The following is an 11,042-nucleotide window of genomic DNA, read 5'->3' on the forward strand; positions in this document are numbered from 1 at the left end:
ACTCCTCCTCACCCAGAAGTGAAATTCACATATCCCTATCAAAAGGTGAACAGGAAATATAGTAAAAGGGGACAAACAGGAGAAAAGTTGAACCTTCTGGAGTGAGTATGAGAGTCTGATAGGATCAGTTATGATCAAACACATCTTAGGAGTGCAATGAAAAAGTAGCTTGAGCTTCACTTCAGGGTTGGGTAACTATGCTGAAATAGCCTCCTTGCATAGGTACTGATGATAGGAGTGGTTTTGGCCGCACAGCAGCGTTTCTGGAATGAGAAGATGACCAGTATCCCCTGAGCCTCCTCATATCCGCACACAAAGGTTCTCCTACACCTGTAATCAACATAGCAATGCTCAGCGCCTCTTCACTGTGCAGAGCTGGCCATCAAGCTCAGTCTAAATCCTCAGCTCAGAAGTTCAGATGGTTCTGGCTGCTGTTCAGTGAGAAGGGACCAGGGAACCTTTGCTTTGGGGATAGAAAAGCATGTAGTGTGGGTAGATTAGAGAGCTAGCCCAGCTCTGAGCAGAGGTGCTCACTGGATTTAGGAGTGTGTGGTCCACCATCACCCTAATAGGAGCTGCTTTTTCTCTCCCTGCAGTCAGTGGACGGAAGGAGGAGATAAGGGGACAGAGGAAGAATTGTCACTGCTCTGTTGGAGAATTCAACAGCTCAAAAGTGTCATCCACAACCTGCCAGAGGCAGTTTTCGAGGGGGAAGTCATTGTCCACCAGGTTGACCAAGTAGTAGTTGTCATGGATGTACTGGATGATCATGCGAGAGGGTGACTCCTCTTCATAGAGCTTGGCCCATTGCTCAATCCACAGTGCAAAGGCCTCATCCTGCCACGGGGGGGGGAAAAAAAAGGTGTTTGTAGGGGTGTAACATACACGTTACAGAGCTGTATTTTCATACTGCCTCATTTAGGACAACCAGGTGTTAGGTATGGCTGGCAAGCCTGTGGCTTGCTGCTTTTTGTATCAGTTAAAAATAAGCCAAGAGCTGAGCAGGGAGCCTCCTGCTTTTCACAATCAGTGGTGCCCTGAACACAGTTGAAAGGAGGTGCTCTTGCAGTAAAATGGCTCAATACCGCCTCTCTGTGTGTGAGAGGGGAGGGAGAGGTACAGCCCAGAGCTCCAGAGACTAGTACAGTGACACCAGTAGCTCTCCAGCCTCCTCTTACTGCATCTTTCGTGTCTGCGAAAAGCTCTTGCTGGGACAAAGCTCTCCTGAAACCGAGGAAACAGGAGGAGCTGTATTTGGACCTTAGGCTAATCTCACAATTGAATACAGTGGTGATAAGCGTTACAGACATGAGAGTACAAACAAACAGACACTGAACTCTCTGGGCATGACAGCAATGTACCCAACAGGAGGGAGGACTCACCTTCCAGAAGAGGAAGCTTACAGGATCCACTACAGTGGGCTGGATGATCTCTCTGCCTGGAAAGATGCCCCAGGTGACAGCATTGGGTTGCAGATCAGGAGCATTGGTGATATTCTGGCCCTGCCAAAGGAAGGAAATGCCTTCTGAAGCAGCTGCTTCAGAAGCAGGTATTGACTGAGCCAGTGTATTTACCCTCTCCTTGTTAAGGGATCAGATAGCTGCTGCAGATCACAGCTAACTAGTTTCACTTTACCCTCCCTTCATGTCCCACTGTGTTCCTGCGGGTGTCTGAATCTGATGTTTGCTTCTCTCACAAGGTGGTGAAAGGAAAGGCTCCCATAAACAGCAGCCTACCTTGACGTTGACAATGTGGTAATTCACCCGCAGCTCGTACTTCTTCAGCACTTTGAGCAGTGCCGTGACGATCTCACTGGAGGTGAAGAACTCTAGGTATGCCTGCAAGGGTGGTGAAGGGGGAGAGAGTAATAAGAGCCTTAACTCATGGCCAGGCTGGGACATGTAGGGGCAACTGTGAGAACAGTTCTGGAGACTGTGCTGTATGGAAGCTGGGCAGCATGAGCTGTGTGCCTATCCCCAGAAACAAGTATTACAGAGGTGGCTCAAGCAAAGGCAGAGCAAATTAGTAAGAGAGCTGGCGGGGAGAAGTCAGGGAGGGCAGAGGTAACAGCCCAGGAGCTGCAAGAGCCCCTTTTGCACCCATGTAAACAGACAGTCGGGAATATGCCCCAGGCAGCGTAACAACTGCTGTGCCTGGAAAGCAGCCCCTGCCAGGCAGACTGCTTGGAAGAGGCCTGAGCTTGACCTCTTTTCTACGGGGTAGCCTTTGAAGAGCAGCATCGTGCTGCAGCAGCCTAGTCCGCTGGGAGGAGAAGCAAGGGGTCTCAGCTGGACTCTCCCAGGCACCCCACCATTCCCAGCGCTCCTCTTTTGTTTGCAGTCCTCTCTGTGCTCACACAACCCAATTCTGTGCTTGTTCCATTTACTGCTGCTCTATGCTTGGCTGCTCTCAACAACTGCTTCCCCTTCCCCCCATTTCCTGGCTATTGTGTTGGATGATGGATTTCCCCTCACCTCCGGGGAAATTTTTGGAAATTTAACTGCATTTGCCATCTGCTGGTCTCATGGCTTTGGCGATTTGGATCCCTTTTGAACAAGGCTGCTTTGTTCCCCAGTTGTAGTCTCTTGCCTGGCATTTACCTTGACAGAGGAGGTTCCTGTCATTGCCCTTACTGGCTAGGCTCTGGCAGTGCTGGAGAGCAACTCTGAGGAGGGCCTCAAAATGTGTGATAGTAAGAGGAAGGTGTGGGAGGTAAGACTGCTGGCAGGCCACAGAAGGAACCCGGCAACTTTCTCAACAGCACAACAGTAGTGCTGTGTGGTGGGGGCAATTGGTGGAGAACCCTGCCTTAGAACAGAAAAGGAGGAGAATTTCTAAAGGCCCGCTATTAGCATGAGAAGCTCTGCGGTACAGATACCGCCTCATTGCTTTCCATTTTATCCAAAAGCCCTCAGTGTTTCCAGCATCACAGAATGGGATCAGATGCAGTGGGCAGGCATGTATTTGTATCTAAAATACCCAAGGGAACTTCACGGTGACCAGTGTCCTAACATGTGGCAACTCAAGGTACCCAGTTTAGATGAAATGAATAATTTCATCGCCCTGCTGTAGAAATGCATTGCTAGCAATTACTTTGAGAGTAAAAAGAAGGAAGGGTTTTGAAGGGGGAGAAAACAGCTACGGAAGTAAGCCACAGAGATGACGTAGTCTGTGTCTCCTGTGACACCAGAGGAGCTTTTCCTTGTCTCAGCATGGAAGGCATTAGGATAAGGACCGGGCAAGGTATCTGCGTGAAAGTCTAGGACCTCCCACCTAACAGAGCCCAAACTGGGTACCTAGCCCAGAGGAATGCAGTACCTTTTGGAAGACATAACCCCCGCTGGGCCCCCAGCCTACAATGGGATCCGTAGATGGTTTGCCATTGATGTTTGGCTGGGAGTTGATGGTCAGGATTCCTCGTCTATTGACCTTCTCCAGCTGCTCTTTCAGAAGGTTGGTCTCAGTAGCAAGAGGGTCATCGTTCCAAGGCATACATGTAACCTGCCACAAAGAGAGAGGATGGCTCACAATGCAGGCAATAACCCTTTGGTTAACAGCTGGGTGTTGAAGGAACTCAGAGGTGCCCTAATGCTGTCCAATACGCCTGCCTCAGGAGACAGTTTCCATGTTTGGTTCAAGTGACAGGATCTCCTCAACACTGAGGATGACTGCCGAAGCCTGTCACTGCTGGTTCTGCCATGCTGCAGCAGCTTCATTTTTTTTGCCGAGTCCTACCCCTGGTTGCTGGATTCCATATGGTAGGAGTATCCCACTATCCCAGCATTTTCTTTTGGATAGAGGGGAGTGTGAATCCTTGTTTAGGAGAACACAGTTGTAAGAGCAAGGGTATATGCGAACTGTTGTCTGTGCCACATTGACCTGCCCTTTATTGGGCCATCGCTCACCCTGTGTCCGTTCTTGTTGGGCTCTCCAGTGATGTAACATGTGAACACTTCAAAGACGCTCTCTTCACTGGTCAGCTCTTCTCCCCACATCTTCAGGAGCTCCTCCCGGGGAGACTTGCTCTTCAAGTAGAAGAGATAATAGTCCTTCAGTTCCCCAAAGGCCGGAGAGGAGGAGTTACCCCTGTGAGGGGAGCAGACACTGGATTAACAGGCCACTGAGGAATAAGATGAGCTGATATGGTGATGCAACGCAACAGTCACCCAAAAAGAGGAGGCATATCCAGCACAATCCATCTAGAAACCAAAAGCCTTAGCACTTTGGTGCTATTATCCTCACCTCACTCAACTCCAAGCAGTCGGGAACCACTTCAGTAAGAAGTCACCATTTCAGCCGCACCCCAAGGTGTGCTTAGGACACCTGCTAACTCCTGAGCCCAAAGCTGAAACCAACTGTGCAACAGACTTTCATACAACACCTCTACCTCCCTGCCGTTGCAGGCTGACAGCTTACCATCGACCATTGGGGAAATCATCCCACTCTTGAGTTCGATAGATGTAACTCTTTGGCCTAGAGGCCCAGAATATTGGCCGAACATCTTCAACTCTTCTCTTGGGGTGAGCACTGACTGCCCAGGGCAGAGGCCGCCTGTACAGGAAGAGCAGAAATTAACAGAATTACTCTGCTGACTTTCCACTGGAGGCTAGAAGCCCTCCTCCTGGAGAAACTGGCCCCCGGGGAGAGCAAATAACAGGGTCTGAAAACAATTAGACTTGTCAGGAAGGAGAACAGATAACTCTACATCCTTTATGAATAATTTATCCCACTCACGTCCCTCACAGGATGCGTGGTGAGTGTCTGTTAAGTGCTTAACTGCCAGACCGATGCCCAAGATTGGATGAGGTGAGGGAAAGGCAGTATGTGAAGCTGGTTTTAACACACACGCAAAAAAAAAAAAAAAAAAAAAAAATCCTAGCCAGCCATTTTCCCTCTGCTACACCTTTCTGTACTGAAGCCTGTGGACTCAGAGAGGACCTGCTTGCTGTATTGGCAGTAGAGCACCCTAGAAATCCACAGCAGGAGCTTACATAGCATTTAGCTAGTAAGACCAATTTCAAAAAGCACATTTCTTCCAAATGGTAGCTTTAAGAAGGGCTTGGGCTTTTTGAAGTTCCAGAGCAGGCTGCATTTAAGGCACTTCATTAAAACAAATTCTTCCCTCAGCTGCCCCCTCTGTCCTCCCAGCTTTTATCAGAGACCAGACACGTGTTAAAAGAAGTAGTGGAGAAGTGCGAACCCATCCATTGCTTGTGCTTTCCGTGGATGGGACATGTAAGAGGAACTAGCAGAGGCCGGCATATTTTGCTCACCTAGGGTCCTCTTTCCACATGCCCAGGCGCTTAAGGACTTCAGTAGTGGCCACTTCCCGATTGAGGGTGTAAAAATGGAGCCCGTGGACCATGCCACTATCCAACAGCTCCCGGCACATGGACACTGCCAGCTCTACCCCGTAGTTCCGGATAGCTGCATCGTTGTCCTTGATGGGTTCAATCACATCTTTGATTTCTTGAGGCACTTCGAGCTTGGAAAGCCTCACCAGCTGGCGCAGGGAGTGGTAACCCTGGATGAGGAGGCAGGAGATTTTCATTTTTCCAGCTCCTTTTCTGACATCCCAGTAACACAGGTACTTGATCTCAATATTATGGCAGGAGATTTGGAAGTGGGGCTCCTGGATTCTACTCCCAGAGCCCTTCCCTAGGATGGTAATGCAGTCCTAGTCACGTCACTTGAGGAGACTTCGCCACATAATTTTATTCATTGACTGACCCTGGCATGCTGACCGTAATGACACCAAAGCTGTAAATCCCTAGGACTGGTAAACTACTGCCTGTTATATCCCTCTTTGCCATTTGGGCATAGAAAACCTTTTAAGCTTGTTATTTTACCCCACGGGTTTAATTCGGCAAGCCACCTACAAATTTATCAGACGTTGAGCACCCCCACTTCCCAGAAATTTTGTGGCAGGTGCTCACAGACCTCCTTCAGGCCCTGATCCACCAACACAGCCTCCTACGTCATTATTCCCTCCCTAAGCCAGAGCTACTGGATTTCACCTGTATAGGGAAGATGCCAGGGACAATGGGGCAGGTGATGCCAATGGCTTGACAGTCCTTCATGAACTTGAGAAAGGTTTCTGATCGGAAGAAGAGCTGCGTGATGATGAAGTCTGCCCCAGCAAAGACTTTCTCCTTCAGGTGCCTCAGGTCTGCCTCATAGCTCTCTGCTTCAGGATGACCCTTCGGGTAGCCTTTGGGGGGGAGTGGGAAAAGGGAAAAGCTAAACCAGGACAGGAGATACTAGAAATCAGCCAATCTGGGTGTGCTGTCACTTACAGCCCAGGCCCAGATGAGGGACTGCTGCTTTCCCCACCTCAGACCCTGCTCCACGCTCTGCAATAGGAGACATTTACCTGCCACACAGATGTCAAAGTAATCATCAAATTCATTGCGGATGTGCTTCACTAGATCAACAGCATAGTTGAACCCTTCTACCTCTTCCTCCCATTCCTCTCCAGCAGGGTCTGAGAAGAGAACAAATCCACAGCTCTCTCCAGCTGTTTGCTGGATTCAGATCTGTTAGTTGTGCAAAAGCCTCCCACTACCAAAAGGAAGAGAAAATGAAGCCTCCAGTTTGCAGTTTTACCCACGGACTGCTTGTCTCTACCCTTGAGCTGAAGGGACTGCTAACAAAGGGATCAGATGAAATGCAGTCTCAACATTTGATTCCTGCAGCGGAAGGAGTCTCTCAATCCCATTTCTCCATTTTACCCTGGAGTCAGTTGTAATATAACACGACCTCAGCCCTATGTGCTCATAAGTGCTCTAGGACAAAAGGATTCACCTCCACGCAATGCCATGATGTTCTTCAACCCCAGCCGCTTGGCCTTCTGCAGATGCCCTGTGATGTCATCCTTGGTCTGGTTGCAGCATGTCATGTGGAGGATGGTCTCCAGGCCACAGTAGTTGACTGCAGTGTTGGCAATGATCATGGAAGAGGTCTCCTTGTCAGACCCTGGGTCACCTGCAGGGTGCCAGGTCACATCAATGAAGAGGGGACCGCCTGCTCCCATGCGATCAAACCTGTGAATTTTAGAGCTGTATTAATCTACCAGGTAGCTAGCTCCCCTCTCCATGCCTAGGATATCTTGCTCACTGCCAAACTGCTAGCACCAGGCAGAGGGAGCTTGGATGGCAGCAGCAGAAGAGACCAAGAAAGTGTTGAACTATGAGTTTAGCAAGTGGCCAATGTAATAAGGAGAGCTGGCATTTAAGACTGAGGAGGAGCTGAGAATCTTTTCTGGAAGAAGAGGCAACTTAATTCTCCTCTGTAGAATAAACTTCCTCCCAGCACTTCTATCAGACTGATGAGTGTTCTGAGAGAGAGCAATGCAAGTCCCATTCATTTTGGGATAGGAAGCTATGCTGGAACCCTCTGTTCCCAGCTTTCTACTGGAAAAAAAGAAACTCTTGGCTGTAGAGGCCAAGGATAGGTAAAGATGGACCAGATCTCTGTTTTGTTCCCAAGCATGTCTAACAGAAGAGACAAGTTCTCCCTTAACTTGTCTCCCTTCTGCTCTGGTCTGGAACAGGCCCATCTGTTTGAGGTAAACCCAGCGCTGGCATATAGCGGTTACAAGAACTGTGAAACTGCGCCTCCTCCAAGTGGGGACATGGTGGCTCCTGGGGCTCCCCACTAGGCCCCAGGACAACTTTTGGCTCTGTTGAGAGCTGTCACCTTTCATTTGGCATGTAGATGGGGACATCTATCTCAGAGGCTAAAACTATAGTCCTCAGTAATACAGAGGCCCAAAACACAGTGGCTGAATGACCCTGAAAGCAAGTGAGATCCTCTGTTCTAGAGGCATGGGCACATTGACCATCAATTAATGTTTTCTGCTTCTAATGGGCACTTTTCTGCTGTGTTGTCCCCCAGCACTCTGCTTCAGCCCCAGAGCACAACAGTAGGGTTGCTCAGTCTTCACAGAGCATGGGAGAGGGGATACAGTCTGGCCTCCTTGGAAGCCCCACCATGACACTTAGCTCTTCAGGGCTTCCAAGGAAAACAAGTTACCTGATGTCCATTACCCTTCTCAGCAGGAAAGCAGAGCGCCATTACCTGCTTCATCACCTGGAAGGGGAGACAGAGCACGGGCCTGAGCCTGCCTCATTGGCTACTCCCCAGCCCTCCATCAAAGGCACTTCATCTCTCTCCTCTCCCACCCTGCAGCCCTCACCTAGAGATGAGATTGACAGCACCACTGGCTGTGCGTGGAGGGAAGAACTCCAAGGAGAACCACTTGTCTCCAGAGTCCTGCCGTCGGCGCATCTTCTCCCGCAGTCGCTCATGACGTTCGGCATCGAGGACCGGGGTGGAGCAGCGTGAGCTGTCCTTGGAGCTCTCACTCCCGCTACTGCTGCCACCATCAGATTTGGAGCTGGAGCTGGCACTGCAGGTATGTTGAGTCTCGTTGACCATGGTGAACTCTCTGGAGGAGAGGAACAGAAGGAGCACAGTGGGCATGAGAGAGCACACAGACCTTACCAAGGGACAGTAAGTGCTGGGGTGGGCAGCAGCTGACTATAGGTAAAAGGGAAGGGAAGCCTGTGCCAAGACCACCATTAAAAACAACAACAGCAAGAAGCAGTTCCTTTTGCCAGGCCTCACTACAAGCTGCAGTGGGGAATCTGGCTGGAAACAAAATGAAAAAGGGTATGTTTAGAAAGTATTAGAAGAAAACACAGCAGATGGCTTCATGCCACCTTGATACAGCTCTTCTGTGGCCGCTGGGTCAAATTTGGCTCTCAGAACGGTCAGGTCAACATCACTTGGGCCCTAAGCTGACTACAGCTTAGCAAGTCAGGATGCCCGTATGAATCAGGTGAGGGCCTCTTTGATCTTGCGGCCTTGGACTGGACATGCCAGCAAGTTATGTTAGAGCAGCTGCCTCTTGGACACGATCATGTGCCATCTGCACAGTTTCCCTTCCATTTGTTCGCAAAAGGTAGCGTTTCTTTACAGTGTAGACAGGAGGGCAAGTACTGATGGGGTAGGTACATGAGAATGCACGGACTATTCATTAGTCAGAAAAAAAAGGAAAGAATCCCCTCTGGGCCAGGCTACCCCAACAAGTGCCAGGCTGTTCTAGTCCTCTCTGTTTTGTTCTTGCTGGCAACAACCAGTTGCGTTTCTAAACCTTGGTTTTCCTCCATGAGAGATACCATTTCCACAGATGTTTGTTCCCCGAGCCATCTGCTCGACACACTCAGCTCTTTCCTCCACCACATATGCTTGTTCCTTTGCTCACCAATTGCAGCTGCTTTGAAACAAGTTCAGCAGAAGTCTCTCAGCTGACCCAGCAAGGTGTCCCATATGGGCAAACTGTTCCTGGTAGGACAAACTACCAACCAACCTCATGTAACCATGGATCAGCGCGTCTCCTGCGGAGCCAGGGAGAGGAACGCATCCAGACCATCCCCTTTTCCCTGCTTTATTGTAACACGATCAGCTGTGCTTGTTTAGCTTTACAGACGGGGAAACAGCACTGCACAGCAAGTCAGCAGCACAAGTGGGTCTAGGATGCACAACTCTGCTTAGCTCTCTGGGCAACAACTGCATTGTTAGATGTCCTCTCCCTGAAGTGCTTTACTCTGCCTTGAAAATTAGGCAGTGATTAGAGACATTTAGAGAAGAGCTGCCATAAAGTTTATCTGCATTATTTACTCACCTACCTGCCAAAACTTACAATCACTAACGAGAAGCAGCAAGTTGGCTGAACATGACATAACATTGGCACTTGGTTGGAGGAAGTGGTTGCACAAGCTACTGAGTTCATCACACACTGTCCTTGTCATAAACTTTGTGGGTTTAGGTCAGCCAAGCAGACTTTGAGCTCTTCTTCCACTGTTTGCACTGCAGTTGCCAATCAAGCAAAAAAAAAAAAAAAACTGTGGGAGAAAGTCTGCTTTTATCACCTAGGGATCTCTCTGGCTGGCAGATTTGAGAAAGGAGTGCAGGGCTTCTGGTGCCAAGAGAAACAGGGAGTCTCACATCTCTTGTGTACCAACACAGCAGGCCATGGTAAACTCGGCAACACAGACCTATTGACAGTTGGAGCAGAAGCAACCAGGTGCTCAGTAAAAGCACTCATGACAGATACCCTCACCAATCTGCAGGCAGAAGCTTGCAGGTTTTGCAGAGAGAAAAGAGTTTCTCTGAAGAGCAAAAGCAATGGCAAAACAAGGCAATCTTAAACACCTCAGCTCCTATGGGTCAACTCATGTTCCTCAGTGAGCCATGTCCCTGCCACACTGCACAGCTCAGAGGAGAGACCCTTGGCCCAGCACACTGATGCTGGTCTGCACGGTGTGCCTGTTGTACACGATGCTGGCAGGACCTATTTATTTAGCTTTGGGGTGTCTCCACTGCTGGGCCAGAGCTGACTCCTGCAAAGGCAGTGCAGAGCTCTGCATCCTCCTAAACTTGATTTTGCCCCCTGCCCCAAGCAATTTAAACTCAGCTGCTTGTCTGCCAGGGACTTGGCCAGGGCCTTGCTGTCCTAGGCCAAAGCATCAGGCTAACGGGCCCTACAGGGCAGAACTGTCTCCCCTGTCCTGCAGGAGCAGGCCAGGGACCCGCGTCTGCCTGGTGACTGCCAGGACAGATGGGCAGACAGAGTCGGCACGGCCGGCCACGGGGAGGTCCACGGGAAAGGCCCAGCAGGGCTTGGGCGCCCGCAGGGCGAAGGGGGAGCGCAGCTGGCCCGCGGGCAGGCAGGAAGCCGTGCCGGGGGCCCTGCCGCGGCTGCCCTTTGTGCCCGCTGGAAGGGATCGGGTCTCCGCGCCCCCCCTCCCACCCCCAACCTGCCCGGCCGCGGCCCGCTCACCTGCCCGCGGCGCTAGGCACTGCCCGTCGCGGGCCGCCCCATGCCGCGGCCGCCTTAAGCCCCGCCGCGGGGGCCGGCTCACGCGCTCCGCCCGCGCTTTCCCTTTCCCGACATGGCGGCGCGGCCTCAGCTGCCCTCCCCCGCGCGTCACCGCGAGGGGCGGGGCCACCTAGCGCACCGCCTTGGCGGGTGGAGG

At 50.9% G+C, this 11,042-nt stretch overlaps 1 protein-coding gene across 3 annotated transcripts; it reads right to left on the reverse strand.

The window, feature by feature from the left end:
- Window positions 1–241: 241 nt before the first annotated feature.
- MTHFR (methylenetetrahydrofolate reductase) lies at window positions 242–10,993 on the reverse strand. Of its 3 annotated transcripts, XM_068915772.1 has the most exons (13): window positions 10,847–10,993; window positions 8,198–8,449; window positions 8,035–8,091; window positions 6,805–7,043; window positions 6,374–6,484; window positions 6,018–6,211; window positions 5,274–5,524; window positions 4,417–4,551; window positions 3,906–4,086; window positions 3,319–3,501; window positions 1,737–1,838; window positions 1,383–1,502; window positions 242–837 (listed from the first exon to the last, which is right to left on the reverse strand). In XM_068915772.1, exons 3-13 carry the CDS (start codon window positions 8,043–8,045, stop codon window positions 640–642), a joined length of 1,725 nt encoding a protein of 574 aa, XP_068771873.1. In that variant the 5' UTR covers window positions 8,046–8,091; window positions 8,198–8,449; window positions 10,847–10,993; the 3' UTR covers window positions 242–639. The 3 variants fall into 3 exon arrangements, with proteins under 3 accessions (XP_068771873.1, XP_068771874.1, XP_009669720.2); XM_068915773.1 differs by lacking the exon at window positions 8,035–8,091 and having other exon boundaries at window positions 10,847–10,983; XM_009671425.2 differs by lacking the exons at window positions 8,035–8,091; window positions 10,847–10,993 and adding an exon at window positions 9,693–10,061.
- Between the last annotated feature and the right edge of the window lie 49 nt (window positions 10,994–11,042).

The sequence above is a fragment of the Struthio camelus genome, chromosome 21 (assembly GCF_040807025.1).
Source record: "Struthio camelus isolate bStrCam1 chromosome 21, bStrCam1.hap1, whole genome shotgun sequence".
Classification (NCBI taxonomy): Eukaryota; Metazoa; Chordata; class Aves; order Struthioniformes; family Struthionidae; genus Struthio; species Struthio camelus.